A 20,091-nucleotide genomic window follows, 5' to 3' on the forward strand; every position below is an offset into this window, starting at 1 on the left:
TAACATGACATCTGCCCTGCAGCTGGTGCTGCCGTCTGATTATATAAGTATCATATTTTTGTAATTAGGGATTCTTCTGAAGGATTCAGTCCAAGTTAAGTCAAGAGTTTCTGGAAAACACTCACCACTGTAAATGCCAGAAAGAGGATCCGTGGCTCACGGAAAAGGACAAGATACTAACATTAACAGGAGTTTGGAAGAAGATGATTATGAGTCTCACAAGTGACATGCAGGCATCCAAGACTTCCACAGAGAGGGGGTCATCTCAGGTGTGGTGGGAACAGAATCAGAAGCAGAATCCGAAGATGAGACTTGCTAAGGGCTCAGGCAGCCATTAGCATCTTTCAGCAAGGAAATGTCTCTGGGTTAGGCTATGTGGATTTTTAAGGCACCAGGCTCGGGCTGGGGAGGTGGATTAAGTGGGCAAGAGCAACTTGCTACATAAGCATGAGGACCTGAGTTCAAATCCCCAGAACCCATGTAAAAAAAACTGACATGGCTGCATAAGCCTTTAAACCCGATGCTGTGGGGTGCAGAGTCATAAGGATAGCTGGGGCTTGCTGGCTGCCAGCCCAGCTCCAGGTTCAGTGAGGGACCTTGCCTCAAAAGATAGAGCAGGACACTTGACGCTCTCCTCTGGCCTCCACACTCATGCAGCAGGCTCTTGCTCTGACACACACAGGTGTGTATATACCAAATATATACCAGAGAGAGAGAGGGAGGGAGAGGGAAAGAGAGCGCATTACTGTATATGTAGACTAAAGTACAGTGGAAGATGAGCATGGTGGCACACATCTGTAATCCCAGCACTCAGGGAGGCAGAGGCAAGTGGATTTCTAGGAGTTCAAGGCCAGCTTGGTCTACAAAGCAAGTCCAGGACAGCCAAGGCTACACAGAGAAACTCTGTTTCAAAAACAAACAAATAAAACTAGTGAAAATATAACCTTTAACAAACACTGGGTGGGGGTGGGGGGTGGAATCTTGTGACTCCATTAACCAGCTTGTTCGCTTTCTGTTTGGTCTGGAGCCACCTCTTGCAATGCCTTCAAGCAGATGTTCCTGGTGTGTCGCTACACTGGCCTGTGCAGTGTTGGGATCTAAAGAGCTACCTTTCCTGGCTGGTGCATGGCCCAGTGTCTGTTGCATACCTTCTGGCTGCCTGGACCGGCTTCCTGTGACTAGACTCTGCTCTCTGCTCGGATGTTCTCCCTCCCAGCAACTTGTCATCTGGGGAGGCGGGGGGGGGGGGGGGGGGTGGGGGGGTTCTTGCTATATCAGCACTCCCTGAGCAGGGGGAAGTGGAGAGGGAGCAGTGAATAGCAAAGAAAGTAGTGTAGGGTCCATGGACAAAAGGCCTGAGAAGGTCTGAAATGTCCTGTGCAGGGCAGAGGAGGGAGGGTGAGAAGGAAGAAGGAGAAAGAGAGGCAGGGCAAGGCATGAGAGAAAGAGAACGAACTAGGCATTAAAAGGACAGTGGGGATGTAGTCTCTGCTAGGCACCTACTGCATACGAGGCACCCAAGCCGCCCCACCATCGCAGGAGATTCTTCATTCCAGCTTATTTCACATAGAAGGATTTGAGCTTTAGAGACGTTAGGCGTCTTAACGGAGGACACACAGCTTAGGCAAGCGCCTAAGTCAGATAAGAGCTTCGCTCTGTGCGGCTCCAAGCCTCATCTCTTCCCACCCACAGTGGCCGGAGTTCTGTATTCTCCAGATCGTCTCAATACCTTAAGGCAGGGGAAGGAAGGGGAGACAGTGAGGAAGGCTTCTCGTGAGCAGTGGCCGTTCTTCCCTGCCATCTTTGTGAGCTGGCATCCTTGTCCCCACCCCCACCCCCCACCTCCAGCACAAAGGGTCTTGTGTGGAGGTCCTATCACTTAATCCTGAGGAGGTGATCAGAGTATCCAGTGAGGGCCCCGCATTTGGGACGGCACTGATGTGTTCAGCAGGGTCCTCCCCAGGGAGGTAGGAAGCCCAAGGCTGGAGCTCACCAGTGCTTTTGCTTTTTTTTTTTTTTCTTTCAGTGAGACCATTATGTTCCTGCATCAGATCTTCTACCAAGGCTTGAAGGCCCGCATCTCCAGCTGGCCCACCCTGGTGCTGGGTAAGTAGCCAGCCCCATGGCGCCCCCCACATAGTCCTTTTCCCGGGCAGGAGACACCTCTGTCCCTGAGAGGAGAAAGACAGCCACCTCAGTCACTGTTGTGTGCCCCCTTCCACATTTCCCTACGCGGAAGCCCTGAGAGTCTAAGACTTTTCTTTTCCCATTTCACATGACTGAAAACATAGTGAAGCTTGGGCCGGGCGTGGTGGCGCACACCTTTAATCCCAGCACTTGGGAGGCAGAGGCGAGGCGGATCACTGTGAGTTCGAGGCCAGTCTGGTCTACAAAGCGAGTCTAGGACAGCCAAGGCTACACAGAAAAACCCTGTCTCAAAAAAAAAAAAGAAAAGAGTCTGAAGCTTGTTTTTAATAGACATTTCATGCATTTGCTTATATAAGATGATTAATTATGCTGCTTGTTGTTGTTGTTGTTGTTGTTGTTATTATTATTATTATTATTATTATTATTATTATTATTATTATTATTATTATTATTTTGAGACAGGGTCTCTATTGTAGCCCTAGCTGTTCTACAGCTTGCTTTATAGACCAGACTGGCCTTGAACTGGTAGTGATCTGCCTGCTTCGGCCTCCCAAGTGCTGTGATTATAGGTGGGCACCACCACACCTGTGTCACAATTTAGCTTGGCCCTGTAAATGGAGCTTTTTCTCATGACCAGTTTTCCCATACTGAGGATTTCTGATGACCTATGATGCACCAGTGTCCCTACCTATACATACCATGACCTAAGCTGCCAGCTCGCTCTTCTTATTGGTTCCAAGCTGTTGGCAAATCTTTAGAGATCATTTCCATGGGATAGGTTTCCAGATGTTGAAAGAATTACGAGAAACGAAAGGCTCTGGGTTCGTCTCCGCTGCCGAGAGGCCTGTGCTGTAGGGTCCCAGGAACAAGGCACAGCTGTACCCTTCCCCTGCACCACACCTGTGCCGGGCCTGAGCCTTTGCTGTAGTTATTGCTTTCTCACGTCCTCACTTTGGTAGGTAAGGTGGACACCAGTGTTCCCTTCACTGCCGAGGGGAAGGGCCCGCTGAGGCTGCGGAGTCAAAGAGCTGGGCCAGAGGTAGCTCGCCAAGGCCCGTCCACTCTTTGGATGTTTCTCTTGTCAAAGACCCTGCTTTATGGGGCTAGAGAGAGAGAGCTTAGTCAGTAAAGTGCTTGCCTCAGAGGAATGATGCCCTGGGAATAACCGTCCCCCGCCCCACACCCTCCCCCGCCAAGCCACAGAGAAAGCTAAGCTCAGGGCCTCATGGGATCATGCTTACTGCTCTTGCAGAGGGCTTTGATATGATATGTTAATGATATGTTAATAGGTGCCTCAGTTAGCCCTCTGTTCTGGGCTCATGTGAGACTTAACAAAACAAAAACAACAACAAAAAAAACAACAACAACAAAAAACACCACATGAACTAAAAATAAACAAACTTTTAAAAAATGGACTCAATGGCATGCACTATATTCCCAGTCAGTGGTGCGGAGGCAGAAACACGTGTATCCCTGGGGCTTTCTGGCCACTCTAGCCTAATCAGCAAGCCCCAGGTACCAGTAAGAGGCCATATCTCAGAAAGCAAGGCCGATGGCTCCTGAGGAAGGACACCAGAGGCTGAACTCTGGCTTCCACATACAAACACGCAGAGGTGCACCACATATGCCCACACACATCCCCATACACATGAACACACACACACACACACACACACACACACACACACACACACATCCTGCCTCTTACAAAGACACTTTGGGTGGAGGCAGGGGCTGGCCACACTCCACATGGATTGATCATGAGATAAGCTATGACCTACACCAAAGCTGCTTTCTGGAGATGGTTCCCAGGGCAGGACCCCTGGGAGCCACAGGCATCAAGCCTCCAAGGGACTCTGCTCCATCTCTCCCAGCCTCTCCAGTCAGTCCGTCAGCCCACACCTCCTGACCCCCACCTCTGGATAAGGCTGGTATCTATCACGATAACCACGAAGACAGGTTCTCTCTGGAATTGGGATTTGAACCTGGCACACAGCCTCTCTGGGTGGGGCCGATGGGCCAAAGGCCTAGGGACATCTAGCCCCAGGGTCCCTCTGGTCCGCTGACCCCACCTGCCCTGCAGCCGACCTGTTCGACATCCTGCTGCCCATGCTCAACATCTACCAGGAGTTCGTCCGCAACCATCAGTACAGCCTCCAGATCCTAGCTCACTGCAAGCAGAACCGGGACTTTGACAAGCTTCTCAAGCAGTACGAAGCCAAGCCAGATTGCGAGGAGCGCACACTGGAGACCTTCCTCACCTACCCAATGTTCCAGGTGGCTGCCGTGATCTTCAAGGGAGCAGGCTGAGGCGGGGCCGGCGGGCGGGGGGGGGGGGGGGGGGCAGAGAGCACTGAGGGCACAGCTGGCAGGACACAGTCCTCAACAACCCTGGCAGGTGGAGAGCAAGCTGAGCACCCACGCACTTGTCCAGCAATGGGGAAGGTGAGGGGCCGGTTCTGGAGGCAGTCACATGAGGGGGAGGGAGGGGGCGGGGATCTCCATTGTCCTGGCTCTCCAGGCAGATCAGAAATGCAGCCTGCTTTCTTCCTCAGCCTGCTGAGTTCAAAGAACCATTCTTGCCTCTCCATCTTGCCTTCTGTCCCTTTTCCTCATTGCCCTGCATCTCTTGTCTGCTGTCACTGTCCCTCCCCCCTCCCCACCCCACCCCTGGCTCTCTGTGCCTTTCTGTCTTTCCACCCATCCCTCATCTCTCTGGCTCTGTCCCTCCATGTCCCCTGCCACTCACAGATCCCCAGGTACATCCTGACACTCCATGAGCTGCTGGCCCACACACCTCATGAGCATGTGGAACGCAACAGCCTGGACTATGCCAAATCCAAACTAGAGGAACTGTCCAGGTGAGTGCCTGGCCACGGAGCAGAGGGTGGGCAGGGAAGGGCTGAGAATCTCCTCAGAAAAATCGTAGCCCACCTCGTTTCAAAGCTGGGTCCCTCCCCGACTAAACTGTGCAGCTTGCACACAGGCCTAGGTGAAGCCGCACAGGCTGGGTGCTGTCCCTGGCATAGATGGAGCCTGCAGAATCCTGGCATTCAAGTGGACCCATCACCCAGGAGAGGGAACCTCCAGTAACTTTCAACACCTGTTTCCCCCTCTTTTTCAGTGTCAAATTGTCAGACCCTGTAGTGAGCCAGGTGTAGAAACCTAGGGGGAGGCAGGAAGGTCAAAAGTTCTAAGCCAGCCTCTACTTACTACATGCGAGTTGGAAGCCAACCTAAGCTACATAAGACTGTTGCGGGGTGAGGTGGAGAAGGAGAGAGGAGAGAATATGTGTGTCTGTGTGTGTGTGTGTGTGTATGTGTGTGTGTGTGTGTGTGTGTGTGTGTGTGTGTGTGTGTGTGTTAAACAAAACAAGGTGGGAACATAGCTTATTTGATAGAGTGCTTGCCCAGCATGCATGAAGCTTTGCAATCAGTGTCCAGTACTACATGAAACCAGGTACCTATTAACCCCAGCACTTATGAAATAGAAACAAGGGGATCAGGAGTTTACCCTGGAATATATGAGGCCTTATCTCAAAAAATAAGAAAAAAATTGTAGTAATAAGAGCCCCCCACGGATGAGTGTCCTGGGCAACCAGCTGAGGTTCCCTTCAACAGCAGAGAGTGACAGCTGTGGCCATTACAGACACTCTGGTCCTCTGGGCCAGAATCACTGGCCTGGCCCTCTCTCTGTCCTACAGTCCAGAGAGGGCCTTCCTCTCTCTGGGAGCAGAAGCAGGATGCAGGACAGGGAGCCCTGTCACACTGTACCAAGGTGCTGGGCAGCGGTGGGAAGTGCTCTAGATTGGGAATGGAGCTCAGAGGCAGATCTAGTGAGGATTGCCGGATGGACTGGGTGGGAGAAGGAGAAGAGGCCGGGGATTCCAGACAAGATGCCTCTAGACACCTAAGTGGAGGAGACCGGAAAGGAGGGTTCTAGGGTCTGGAATTGAGAGCCATCATCAGTTCAGCAACAACCACAGTGCTATGAGACTGCCACAGGAGTGACTTCAAACAGGAAGACACCAGAGCCTAGGCCTGAGTGAAAGGTAACACCATGAGGATGGGCCTGCGGTCAGACATGGGAGTGAGGACCAGGGAGGCTTAGCTTCCGGAAGCCCGAAAAAGATAACTAAGAGACAGGTATCAGCTCCAAGCTAGGCAGAGGAACAGGCAGGGACAAGCAGGAGACAGGCAGGGGACAAGCTGCCCAGCCTGATCCTTCTGAGACCCAGATGAGTTACTGAGCTGTACGGGAACCAGAGTAAGCATGGTATCAGGTGTGACTGCAGAGGGACAGAGCCAACAGCAGGGATGAAGGACCCTCTGTCTATCTTGTTCAGGAACAAACTATACAAGCTCCTCCCTCCCCAGGGAAAAGGCCTTAGGGTGTCTCACAGGGGTTCCTCATTACTGAGGGACGCATGCCCTGGAGCCAATGGCACACAGGTGGCCTGAGAGACCTAAGACTTAGATACACAACCTACTCCTTCTTTCCTTGCACCCAACACCTGCATCTTCACCTGGCCCAGCCCTAATGGCGCCTTGGAGTGTCCTCTCATCCTCACTCCATATTGTGCTGAGAAAGTGTCCGGGCAAGACAAAACTATCAGAGAGCCAAGCGCTGCCCAGGCTAGCCTAGGAACCACATCTCCTTCTCCAATGCTGACCCTCGCTGTTTCCTCCAGCATCTCCAGCTGCGCTTTCTCTAAGGACCAGGCATTTGCTTTGTCCATTTTATCCTCAACCACTGTAACACCACTGATAACACAGACCATCACTTCCAGGGCCCCCAGGGCCCTCGAAGAGCTCACTACGTGTGCACATGGGTCCCCAACACCAATCTCAGAAGCCGACCTTGTCCTGACCAGCTTCCAGCTGGCCTTGTCAAGTTGGCCTGCCACAGTGGAGTCACCTCTCTCTATGCCTTTCAGAGTCCAACATTCCCCAAGCAAGACTTCACCCTCACCACAAGAAACGTTCTCTCTGCCACCGGCCACTTTTCAAACAGGGCCCCATCTCCAGGAACTGGGTGTCTAAGAAAAGATTTTTCTGAGAAGGAAAAGGGGAAGTTGAGGCTTCTAGAGAAGTGAGCCAGTGTAGTTTATGCTAAAATGAGAGTCCTTAACCAGAAAAAAAAGAAAAAAAGAAAAAAAGTAAACTGTAATGCGGAGCCCCACCTCCTCCACAGTTTTGCCCACATAGGAGCTGAGGATCCCCAGGATGGGCCTTCAATGGTCTGTTTATTTTATGGCCCACCCAAGCACCTCTTCCTGAAGTTAAACCACATGTGGTCACCAGCCCTCTTGGTAAAATTGAGTGTAGGACTCCAGAAATCATCAGAAAAACATAAGATATTCTCTTCTTGAAGTGCGTAGGGATTTCTCTAGAACTCCCTACTCCCAAACGTATTCATTTGCTTTCCTAAGAAGCCTGGGAACCCACCAGGGCAAAATTGCCAAATAACGTCTTTTTCTCGTGCTATTTTTTTTTTTCAAAATAGTTAAATGGCGCCATCTCCTGGCGAGAATGGGAATTGCAAGGATTCTTTTCCTCCCAGAAGACAGATAGAGGGCCGGTCTTTCTCTGAGCCAAAAGAATTGGCAGGTGCTCCCAAATCTCAGGCCATTCCAGAGCCCAAGCAATATTAAAAGCATACATTCATACACTCGGGAGGCAGAGTCAGGTGGATCGCTGTGAGTTCGAGGCCAGCCTGGTCTACAAAGCAAGTCCTGGACAGCCAAGGCTACACAGAGAGACTATCTCGAAAAAACAAAAATAAATAAATAAATAAATATAAATAAAAGCATAGACATGTAAAGATATTGGATAAAGATCTGAGACGTAGAGCACTTGACTAGAGTTCAATTCCCAATAAGAAGGAAAGGACAGCCTGAGGGAAAGGAAAACGGGTAATGAACTTTTCTTGGAGCTGAGAACAGTGTGTAGTAACAAACAAGGGTATCCTGGGCTCACTTGTCTCTCCTGAGCTGGAGTTGCTATCTATCCTACAATGTTCAACACTGAACTATGACCTGCCTGCTGCCAAGCTGCCAATTTCCATTTCAGTTTTTCTAAAACAAGCACCTAGTGAGTTGGGCTGCCAGGGGACTAAACCAGGTAGAGCCTAGGCAGTCTCCATCATACAACTGGCACTCAGTAGATACACATCCCCCTCCCCTTCTTAACTATGGGCCTCACGTCCAAACTTCTCTTCTTACGTTTGCTCAGAGAGCCGGCATTGCCCTCCCTGAGAGTGGGACAGCCTGTCTCTTACTTCCTGTCTCCCCAGGATCATGCATGATGAAGTCAGTGAGACGGAGAACATCCGGAAAAACCTGGCCATTGAGCGCATGATCACTGAGGGCTGTGAGATCCTCCTTGACACTAGCCAGACCTTCGTGAGACAAGGTAGGGCAAGCTGCTCTGCACCCTACTGAGGGCTCCCCGAGAGCAGGGTGGCACTCGGGGGACATCACCCGTGGACTGGCCTGCAACTGTCACTATGGAATGTTCTGTACTGCTGGGGCTACAAAAGCTCTTCTCGGAAGCAGAACCTAGACACGCACGTGCAGATGCTCTTAGTTTTCAGTTTTCCTCGTGCCAAATATGAGTCCCATGTTAGCCGCGGGGGGGGGGGGTGTTGTTGTAAGCTCTGACCTGTGTCCTTAGGTGGAGAAACATGGAGACAAGATGAAGACAGATAGCAAGTGGCCCTGGGAATAACAGGTGTTTGCTGGAGGTAATGGGAGGGTGCCCATGTTCGATGGTTCTTCCTGAAGTGACTCTTCTCACCTCTGGCTCCTGAGAACGAGTGTCTTGAGAAGGGGTCTGGATGGCATGGTCCTGCTGAGCTCCTGGTACCTCAGAGACATCAAAGCTGTGATGCATTTGAAGGTCCCCTGGTGCAGCTGCCATGTTCTATGGGAAACTTAGCACTTGCTTGTGTGTCCCACATGGATCTATGCCCCCCCAAATATTCCTCCGGCATCCCCTCTCCCCAGCTTCAGAGTTCTCTAGTAAATAGCTCTGGTGAGAGGCTTACACCAATCTGTACATCAGAATCTGGCCTCCAGGGAGGATCCAATAGCCATTATGTTCCATGGATGGTGCCTGGCTGTGGCCCCCAAGTGCCTTCCTGGGGCCCACCTGTGACACATGATGCCCAGAGGCAACTCTCTGTCCCTGTGTCTCCCTGAGTTGCACAAGGCATGTTCCGCGACAGAAGCATTCCCGTGAATCCTCTTTCTGCCTCTCTGAAGAATACCCTAGAAAGAAGCCCCTCTTGGAGTAGAAATTCTCCCCTCCCCAGACCAGAGAGCTGCCCCATCACCCAGAAAAGGCACTGGAGCCCCTCCCAGCCCTTCCCACTTTTCAGCCACACAGCCAATCCTGACCCTTGCCCTGTGCGCGCCAGGTCCCCAGAGGACAGAGCCAGCCCCACCCTGCAGAAGAAGACATATCACAGATGGACATGCCGGACACAGCAGCTATGGAGAAGGGCAAGGGAGTCAGGGGAGCGGGCATCCCCCAGAGAGGCTAGACAGTGTAATCTAGAGTGGCATTTACTATGGGGGAGAGAGAGATGATGATGGAGAGGAGAGGAGCTGGAAGGCGAGCCCAGTGCAAAAGCATGCTGAGGAGCCCTGGGTGTCAGATCCCTACCGACAGTGAGGGCAATGGGGAAGGAGCCTGTAACACTTGTGCTGAGTGGGACAGCCAGCTCAGAGGCAGCCACCTACTCTACCCAGCAATGGCTTTCGACTGTATTACGCTGGGGATCACATGCTCAGTCTGGGCTCTGCAGCTAAGTGCCGAGATTAATTGGTGATGCCTGCTGTGGCCACAGCTGTGAGATATATATCATGCAGATACACCAGAACCCGCCTCCAGCTCCCTATTTCTTCAGCTTCGTTTCCAACCCTCAGTGAAGCTCTCCATTTCTTTCAGGGCCCCTTTGCTTGCCACGCCCCTGGTCCTTGGCTGGGAAGTTGCGAGGCTCTGTACAGAGCTCTTGTCATCCCCATCACCTGGGCCTGAGGCTGGGCTAGAAGGAGTGAGCTGGGGATTTGGACTACCTTGTTCCACGACCACTTGTGGGATGCACCTCAGTCTCCAAGGCTGGGCCAGAGGGTAGCGTCGTTGGTGTCATCCGAGGCAAGGCTCAGAGCCTCCTCACCACCACTTCCTGCTCCAACAGGTTCCCTCATCCAGGTGCCCATGTCAGAAAAGGGCAAGATCACCAGGGGGCGCCTGGGATCTCTGTCCCTTAAGAAAGAGGGTGAGAGGCAATGCTTCCTGTTCTCCAAACACCTCATCATCTGCACCAGAGGCTCCGGAGGGAAACTGCACCTGACGAAGGTAAGGCCATGTGAGAGGAGCCACAGGGCCTGGGGCTCAGGCCCGCAGACTCCTCCTTTACTTCCAGGCTGGAGGCCGAAGCTACAGTAAGGTGCTGAAGCACTTTGCCGGGAGTTTGTGAGTGTGTGAGCGCATGCCTATACACGCATATACACACCTTGGTTAAGCTGAGGGTGGGATTGAGCAGAGCAGTCCCTGATGTTTTCCCCTGAGGAATCATGGGAACTGGGAAGGTGATGTCAGGCCCCAGAGATCCCCACAGCTGCTCAGGAGTTTTAACCAACCTTGTGATTATGCAAGTGTGTGTGTGTGTGTGTGTGTGTGTGTGTGTGTGTGCGCGCGCGCGCGCTATGGCTAGAGGTGTTAGGGAGAGTGGAAGGTCCCCTCCAGGCAAGGATTAGAGCAACACATAGCATCTTTCTCTGTTATCTCCAGGCAAAAATTGTCAGACAAAACCCTCTTGAACTTCCCAGACACTCGCTCACTCTATCACAGGAAGCCTTCCTCAGGCCAGGTGACCCTGGGAGGCTGCTAAACTGTTGTCACCAGGTCTTCCTTCTTGTAGCACTAGCTCAGTGGCCTGCATCATCCCAATAGGCAAAAAGAAAAAGGCATCTAGACCCCAGGACCATTGCTCTTGGTGGGTACTCAACTGCACAGCCTTACCTTTTCTTCAGCAGACCCTTTAAGCATTCCTTGGAGCAAGACAAGCAAGCAAGGCCCTTTGAGCATGTCCTTCAAGACCTGCTCAAATTCAGCTCTGCTGTAAAGCCTGGGGCTCAAACCAAAACTACTGCTCCCCAACACAACTCATTGCCGGCCTCATTGCTCTGAATCCCAGCTGGTCCCAACTCTGTCACCCATGTGACCGTAGACATGTCCTTGCCTTGTATACATTTCATTGGTCAAACAAAGGTAACAGCCCCCACTGAAACATTGCTTGAGGTAGCTGGCAAAGAGCTGACAGTGCCTATGAATTTGCCGTGGTGATTACGAGCTCTTGTCTCTCTGTGCTGCCATCTCTCCCCACACTAAGTCCATCCCGTGGAAGCAGATGGGATTTCCAATGTGAACATTGCGGCAGCCTGGAAAGGCCAGAAGGCGTCCTTAATTAAGTGAGGCCATCAGCGAAACCATCCTTCAGGGACCTGGATGCCTGGTCTGCAGCCTCCCGCTGAGCTGTTAGATCAAGCGCTGGCTTCAGGGAATACCCTGCTTATGTTAACATGTCAACACATTAGCTGGTTGGCTGCACACGGAGAAATTAATTTACAAATATTAAACACTCGAGTTCCAACCAAACAGTGTCGAGGGAGGCTTTCGCTCACCGTTAGGTCCAAGTTCTACTCCAGATGTGCCTGTCCAGGCCGGGAGGGTCACGTCTCCTGTCCTTCAGCGGTGGGGCAAGCACAGGCAGGTTGCACCAGAGACACGAAAGCAGCTTCCTGGTCGGGGGGTGGCGGAGGCGGGCGGTGGGGGGGGGGGCGGTGGTGGCTCAGCAGTGAAGAGCACGTGCTGCTTGTCCAGACAACTCAGATTTGGTTCTCAGCACTCACGTCAGGTGGCTCGCTGCCACCTGTAACTCCAGCTCCAAAGGATCTGATGTCCTCCTCTGGCCTCTGTGGACGCCTGCGCACATGTCACACATGTACAAACACATACCCAAGCACACGCACACATGCATACACACGCGCTTACACACGCATTAAAATTTAAATATGTTTTTAAAGAAAATGTTGCAAATAACGAACACATGACCAGGGTGTGACCAAATTCTGGCACTGCTGTGCACCGTATGGACCTCAGACATGCCATGTTACCTCACTAAGGCTCAGTTTCCTTATCTACATAATGGATATAAAAATGCTTCCCAAGAATACTGAGGGAGTCCCAGTGTCTGGTACAATAAATTCTCAATAAGTTTAACAGTCACTATTCTATGTCACTATGCCATGATAATGAGCTTGTCATATTACTAACAGCAAGGCCTCCAATACAACAATAACTGTGGCCAGCTCCTATCACAAATGGTTTATGAATATTTAATTTCTAAAACACCATTGAGGCAGACAGTTACTTTCTTGGTTCACAGGTGAGATAAAGGAAGTAAGAGATTTTTGTTATTGTTGATTTTTGTTTTTTGTTTTTTGAGACAGGGTTTCTCTGTGTAGCCTTGGCTGTCCTGGACTCACTTTGTAGACCAGGCTGGCCTCAAACTCACAGTGATCCACCTGCCTTTGCCTCCCAAGTGCTAGGGTTAAAGGTGTGCGCCACCACGCCCGGCTGAAGTAAGAGATTAGATTATAATGGGTTCTTAAACTATTACAAGCCAGAAAGAGAATGTCAGCTGGGATGTAGCTTGGTGGTTGAGCACTTGCCTAGCACGCAGAAGGCCCCAGGTTCTAATCTCAGCACTGCATGTAAATAAGAGACTGTCAGATCTTAGGAGCCTTCCAGGATCATCAAGGCCAGTGAAGTCACAGGTCAAGATTACTGTTCAAAGGTCCCAGGAACTTCTCTAGGCCACTAAAGAAGGAAGCAAGAAACAGACCCCAGGGCCTGGGAATCCCCTCAGATGCTCTCCTCACAAGTGGCAGCCTGTATAACACAAGACCATAATGATCCAGGCAAGCAGTTAAAAATAGATTCTGAGTTTTGTAACCAAAAAAAAAAAAAAAAAAAAAAATCGGCAGACTTCCCAGTATTTTCATATAGAGATCAGTCATGGGGCTGGGTCTATATTAACATTAGATCTTGTAAAATAAACACTCACTGCCTCGCGGTTGCTGTGGGTCAGGTCAGAGCGGCTTTGAAGTGGTCTTGGCTCAGGGCGCCAGTTTGCAATAGCAATGTTTGCCAGACCACAGTGCTCAAAAAGCTTGCCCAACCAAGATGGTCATTCACTGGAGGCCTCAACATGGTACCTGCTTCTCCTGGGACAGGTGTTCCAGGGAGGGGGGAAAAAAAAAACCAAGCAGGAGGCTGCAGTTCCCGGAGCTGCTTGCCTTTGCTGTCATGCGGTTCTTCTTGTTCAGCACTGGTCACAGCCCAGCCTATACCTAAGAGGAAGAACATTATTCCTCCACTGTCAAAAAGGGGGTGTCAAAGCGTCTGTGGCTAGGAGGACTGCCACCAGGTTCTCGTCTCACCACCACAGTGTCCAAGAAATGACAGGGAAGTAAAGGGCTGCTGACCTAGGGCTGAGATGAGGCCCCTGAGGCTTTCTCGGGACCCCACGGGTAGCTGACTAGGTGATGAGGGCACATCTCATTAACTGCTCTGACTTCATTTCTAAATTTGTAAAAATAGAGTTAGCAATGCATATAAAGGCTCCGTGAAGCTGGCCTATTTCACCATTGGCAGCGTGAGGGATTGGCCAAGACCAGAAGATTTCACATTTTTATAGATTTAGGTCTATGAGGTAATTCTCAGAGATGCTGATGCAGCAAGAGGAAGCTAAACAGGACAGATTCCGGCCCATCTGCCCACAGCTTGACCTAAGCCTTCATCAGGAGTGGTCTCCCCGAGGAAAACCTCATTTCACCCACCTCGGTGGGCTTTGTACAGGAAGCTAACATCCTTTGCTTGCAAAGCAGAATGCCCACTCGGCCTATGCCATATATACGTGTGTGTGAATGTGTGGCTGTTTGGGATAGAGGCCCTTCCAACACTGATGTTCTGGGACTTCTATTCTACAACATGGATGCCTGGTCCAAAGTGGTGCCTGCTGCTCTTTTTCAGAATGGAGTCATATCCCTCATCGACTGCACCTTATTGGAGGAACCAGAAAACACGGATGAGGAAGGTCAGTGTCCAAGTTGCTAACTTGTAAGCACGCTCACACAGATTCACAAATGTGCATGCACACACACATGCACACACATATGCACACACATTTGCATGCATACACGCATCCACAAACACACATATGCATGCAATCAGGCATGCTCATTCAGCAGGGTTGGGGCTTTTCAGGATACACTGTATCAGCTGATACCTTGTAGCCCCTGACCCGGATGCAAAAAGGCAAGAGAACAACCCAGGCTGAGGCAGATAGCTGACCATTGTGTTCCACCTCGCTGTCCCCAGAAAGATGCTAATACTGTGAATTTAGTCTTTCCAGTAAACAACTCCCAAGAGTCCCAGGGTCTAGCATGTATTTTGCCCGGGATTTGATCCCTGGCACTGAAAAGAGAAAAGGAAAAGAGAATTGAAGATCAGCAATAAAATACCTAGGATTTACTTTCACATAAGGGAGCTGTAAACCAAGCTGAATGTTCAGCCCAGTCCACAACAGTTTCAGATGTCAATGTTACTTGTCCCAGGTGTTAGCAGAAAGGGCTGGGTTTTGAGGCCCCCGTCTAACCCAGGCCCAGCTGCCTCCCTGCTAGTAGAGTTAGCTGTGTCCTGGCTCAGAACCCATTCGTGCAGGGAGGGCAGAAGATGTACCCTCAGTGATTCTGGCTCTGAGTCAAGAATCTGTGTACCTATAAATTACTAATGTGTGCTAGATCTTCAGTCTTCTCCTTTTTTGAAAGGGTGACTCTCACTCAGCCAAAATCATAAAACACTATTCTAAAAGGAACAGTCAGAATACTCCCAGATCCTCTACTGGTGCCTAAGTCAAGGACCAGAGAACCTTATCCAGCCCACAAGCACCCACACTCACTGTACTAACTAAATATTTTGTCACTGGAAAAGCCAAAGGAACTGGCCAGGACATAGACCACTTGGACTTTAAGATCGGGGTGGAGCCAAAGGATTCCCCACCCTTCACAGTCATCCTGGTGGCCTCATCCAGACAGGAGAAGGCAGCGTGGACCAGTGACATCAGCCAGGTGAGCAGCATTGCCTGTTCCTCAGAGCACTGTTGTCACTTCATGTTTGGCCTGGGGAGAGACTTGGATGGAGAGAGCAGAGCTGTATTGTTGCATGGGAAAGCCCAGAGCCCTCCAGGTCCAGAGCCCCAGGCCAGGCTGACTCAACTTATGGGTACCATTTTCAGCATGGGTTTAAAGCCTTAAGACTGCCAGGCTCTGCTTTCCAGTGCCCAGACCTGTGAATAGCAAAGGTGTCTGCACATCATTCTGATCTCCAGGTCCTTATATGCACACACACACACATGCACACACACACATACACACACATACACACACACACACACACACACAGTCTCGGCACTACCATCTAAGGAGGTCAGATGCAGCACAACTTGAAGCTCCACAGTCCTGAGATACATGGGCACCTACTCCAGCAAACCAGGGCAGGCTCCTGAGGTCCAGGCCACCATCCATATGCCAGAGAAAGATGGAATTTTGCCCCTTTGCCTGCTGCAAGCAGTAGAGTTGTTCTCCCGACCCTATTTAACCATTAAGCAGGAAGCATTGACTTCTCCAGGAAAGTCAGCAGCCTAAGGCATTGGGGCACCTGAAAGTGCAAGAGGTGGGAAGTTGAATCTACTAATGGGGCTGTCAGCAGATCCTGGCTTGGGCTCCAAGAGACAAAGGGCAGTCCCATCCCCTCCCCTCCCCCTCAAAGGCAGGAGCAGGTCCCAGAGTGTCTGCCTGTGGCCATCTGCTCTGCAGAGCTGGTTGGGTGTGTTAGACCAGTTGGCAGCAGAAAGGACAGCTATGGCTGGCTTCCTTCCCTGTGTCCTGGGGGCTTGGGCAGGAACCCTGTGCCTACAGGATACTGGAAGAGCAGGGTACCCACTGTACCTGAAGGGCCTCCTTCACCCGCTCCCTGCCCTCTTACCTCTGTGCCTTGCTTCAAAGTAGGGTTTGGTTGAGGAAGAAAAAAAAAAAAAAAAAAAAAAGAACTGAAAGAACCTTCCAGATAAAGAGCAATAGTAAAGCACCACGGATTTACCTTCATGTTGTGGAACTCTAAATTGAACTGAATGCCTGCATAGTCTTTAAACGTTGCAGACATCAGCATTGCCTGGTACAAGGGATACGAGGTGGCTAGGCTTTCTGGCAACCCACCCCTCTTGAGGACCGAGGCACAGTGGGATTATACATAGTATATTCTTTTGAGTTTTACCCTCACCCCACCCCACCCCCAAAAAACAGCACTGGAGAAAAATGGAAAGATCAAACCAGATCCTTTCTTGTCCCCAGTGAGGGGCTGCCATCAAAGGCTGGCTGCCCTGCTAAAGGCACAGGGCACAGGGACCTTTACTCACTAGCAACACAACTGATATTCATGAATATGGCTCTCCCAGCCATCTTCCCTTCAAGAGCCATCCTGGCAGCTTCCTGGGGTCCTCTGCTGTCTCCACAGCACTCTGACTGGAGTTACCTGCAGAATGAGCTTGAAAAAGAGTCTCAGATTTCTATATTTCCCCTTGTGGTGGGTGGAGAAATTTGACTAGAAAACAAAACAACAACAACAACAACAACAACAACAACAACAACAACAAAACCAGAAACCTTCCCCTTTGTGCTACTTCCTCTGTTGGCCTGGCTTTGACACAGGGATTGGGCCTGAGGGCACCTGCCACCCACTGTGCCAGCTTTCACTTTCCAGTGACCTCTACTGGCCTCCACTAACACACAACCTCAAGGGCATTAAGATTCTGTGATGTACATGGAGATCCTGCAGCCTTCATCTAGGAGGGACCCCCTCCACAGCAGAAATGTTAAGCCCCAGGGTAGAGGGCTAGAGAGCCCCCCGCCCCCACCCCTCAGATTAATTTTCCATATTTGGTTGCTTTTGGTTTTTTGTTTGAAGACAATCTTCCTAACGCAGCCCAGGCTTGTATGAGACTTGTGATCCTCCTGCCTCAACCTCCTAAGTGCCAAGCATGGAACACTTCACTTGGCTCAAAAGATTTAGCTTTAAGTGTTGTTTGGGAGGGCTCTTCTTATTGAATGCGGAATTTCACTTTTGAATTTTTTTTTCAGAGACTGAGTAAATATCCTCTCATCATCCCTGCTGCCAGCCTGCATTGAGCTCCCCACCCTCACCCGACCACTCCCCATGTATAGACCGGAAATGTAGGAGTCACCCCCCTGCGTCAGGGCATTGGCACTGGGCATGGGCAGAGGACAAGCTCCCTAGGCAGCTTCCCGAGAGCCCAGATCATTGTGGGGATCCCTCATCTTTGACTCTGGCCTCAAAGGACACAGCAGAGTGGCCAGAGTCTGATGCATCAACTTGGAAAGCACCCTGGTAAAGCAGGAGCCATTAAACCCATCTGGGCAGATAAGGAAACAGACTCAAGAAAGCCAAGTCAGTCCCCCGAGGTCACTGGACTTCCAAAAGTTGAATGATGCTCTGTTGGCCTTGGAAGTGCGCTTAAAGCATGAGGACCCTGTGTTCAGGCTGGGAGAGCTCCAGGTGGGTCTGAGTCCCAGTATGGAGACTGGGTTCTGAGCCGAGGGTCCCCTCTGTTTCCAGTGCGTGGATAACATTCGGTGCAATGGGCTCATGATGAATGCATTTGAAGAAAATTCCAAGGTCACCGTGCCACAGATGATCAAGTAAGTGCCCTCAACTTGTCTCCAAAAACCAAGCACCACTCAGATACACTAGGACCTGGACAGGGCCAGCCCCTGGGGCTGGAAAGATGCTGTGTTTTAGGATGGGGGATGGTTTCATGTTCTGAGTTAATGTCTGTTCAGATGGCTGCTTTGGTGCAGCTTCTGTCATGGTTCGTTGGCTTTGCACATGTTGGCTTTTTTTTTTTTTAATAAATTTTTACTTACATTTTGGTTAGTCTTCATATTGGGCCATTTAAAATATAATATTAGGAATGAAAATTCCACATATTGTTTCCTAGGGATTTTTCTTCTAATTACAAAATAAATACATAGAACATTTCAAAAATACATAAAAACCTAATTGCAGGGTGCAGCTGCAGGGCCAGTGCATCTGTTTGAATAGTCCTTCGGGACAAGGGGAATAGTGTCCTGTTGGACGCAGTCTTTCCAGCCCCTGCACAGCATCCATAAACTGCCTGAAACATCTTTTGGCCAGTGCCTCCCACCTCATATGCCACCTCCCTCTCCTCCCTTCCCTCACCCTGTAGCACCTTGGCTGTTTGGCTCCCATCTCAACCTCTGAATCCCAAGCCTGATGATGTCAGTGGGTACCTCCCAGGACCGCACTGCCCCCTGGCCTGTGATGACTATGGCTGGCCTCTCCACTATTTCCAATGGGATAGTAGACTTAGTATCTGAAGGATGTCACAGTCCTGTATTCACACTTGCCACCAAGATAAAGACAAGCATGTGGTGAGCCTACTGGGTACTGCTGCTACATGCCTTCCCAGTGAGAAATCACTCTGCATGTTTAGAGATGAAGGAAAAACTCTTTCATGACAGCACGGGACTGGTTCTGGCTAACGCACAACAGGGAACAATCCTTCAACAGACTCTCCCAGCCTATATACACCTTTGGTTTATCCATTCCAAATGCACTCTCGTTCTTACATGTCTTTAGGTCCCAATCACTGGTTACACTTTCAACAATTTAAACACAGACCAGAGACTACAAGTCTTGACATTTGGGCAAATAGGAGATTTACACAGTGATGATATTGCCAGTTATTTCTAAAGGACACCAGTGCTGTTCTTTTTGAATAGTTGCTACCTGGAGCCATTTTGCCCATCAACAGAATTATATTTTATGGTATACCAGGTCTTAACAACAGTTGTCACCCTGTGTTGCCCCTTTGAGATGCCTCTTAGAGGCATGGTATTGATATGGGAGTGGGCCTAATGGCTGGTTCTTGAGTTAGGGGTGTCTTCTTTGTCATCGGAATGGAACCCAGTTGGAGATCAATCCCTAGTAGACAATCTTTGACATAAGTGCTTTCTCATCAGTGCTAAGCTTGAGTTATCTCTAGCAAGCTAGTTAGTATACCACTTAGCTCCCTTGGTTATCTAAACTCTACTTTGTGTGACTTAATGTCTCCTAAACAAGTTTATTAGAAAATCCTTTGTAACATCAATTTTATTACTTCGAGTTTCTCCTACATCGCTGAGGATCGGCAGAGATAGCTTTGGGTGCACCAGGCCCCTTAAAACTCTTTGACACTGGTCAGGTATTAGTCCTCTCACCTCTACTGCAGAACACCCAGCTGTGTTGGCAGTGGGACCAGTAGGAAGAGCTATTCTGTGAGCCAAAGAGACACAATGAAATGCCACTGCTGGGAGTAGGGTGAATGCTATAAGACAGTTTGTTTGGGGGGCTGGAGAGATGGCTCAGAGGTTAAGGGCACTGGCTGTGCTTCCAGAGGTCCTGAGTTCAATTCCCAGCAACCACATGGTGGCTCAAAACCATCTATAATGTCATCTGATGCATACTGTATACATAATAAATAAGTCTTTAAAAAAAAAAAAAGACAGTTTGTTTGGCACTAGAAGGTTTCAGGGGATGAGGGACTGATTCACTTGACACAGTTGAGTAAGACTTCCTGGAAAAGGGAACCCAGAGCTAGCATCTAAGGCCAGTTGCAGTTTGTTAAATAGAAAGGCATTCTGGGAAGAAGGGATGGTGTGAGTGTTTGCTCAGATGCAGGACAGTGCGATGTGTTTGAGAAACAATGAGTAATCCCATGGGGATCCAGGGTCAT

The 20,091-nt window shown here is 50.2% G+C and overlaps 1 protein-coding gene across 2 annotated transcripts in view; it reads left to right on the forward strand.

Annotated features, from left to right (window-relative positions):
* The window catches only part of Rasgrf1 (Ras protein specific guanine nucleotide releasing factor 1), a 106,477-nt gene that overhangs the window by 45,886 nt on the left and 40,500 nt on the right, over window positions 1–20,091 (forward strand). For both annotated transcript variants that reach the window (XM_051140231.1, XM_051140232.1), the window contains exons 6-13: window positions 2,027–2,106; window positions 4,232–4,425; window positions 4,900–5,009; window positions 8,443–8,561; window positions 10,351–10,511; window positions 14,253–14,316; window positions 15,213–15,349; window positions 17,913–17,995. In XM_051140231.1, coding sequence (XP_050996188.1) covers window positions 2,027–2,106; window positions 4,232–4,425; window positions 4,900–5,009; window positions 8,443–8,561; window positions 10,351–10,511; window positions 14,253–14,316; window positions 15,213–15,349; window positions 17,913–17,995 — 948 coding nt within the window. The remainder of the gene's footprint in view (window positions 1–2,026; window positions 2,107–4,231; window positions 4,426–4,899; window positions 5,010–8,442; window positions 8,562–10,350; window positions 10,512–14,252; window positions 14,317–15,212; window positions 15,350–17,912; window positions 17,996–20,091) is intronic.

Source organism: Acomys russatus, chromosome 32, assembly GCF_903995435.1.
Source record: "Acomys russatus chromosome 32, mAcoRus1.1, whole genome shotgun sequence".
NCBI lineage: Eukaryota > Metazoa > Chordata > Mammalia > Rodentia > Muridae > Acomys > Acomys russatus.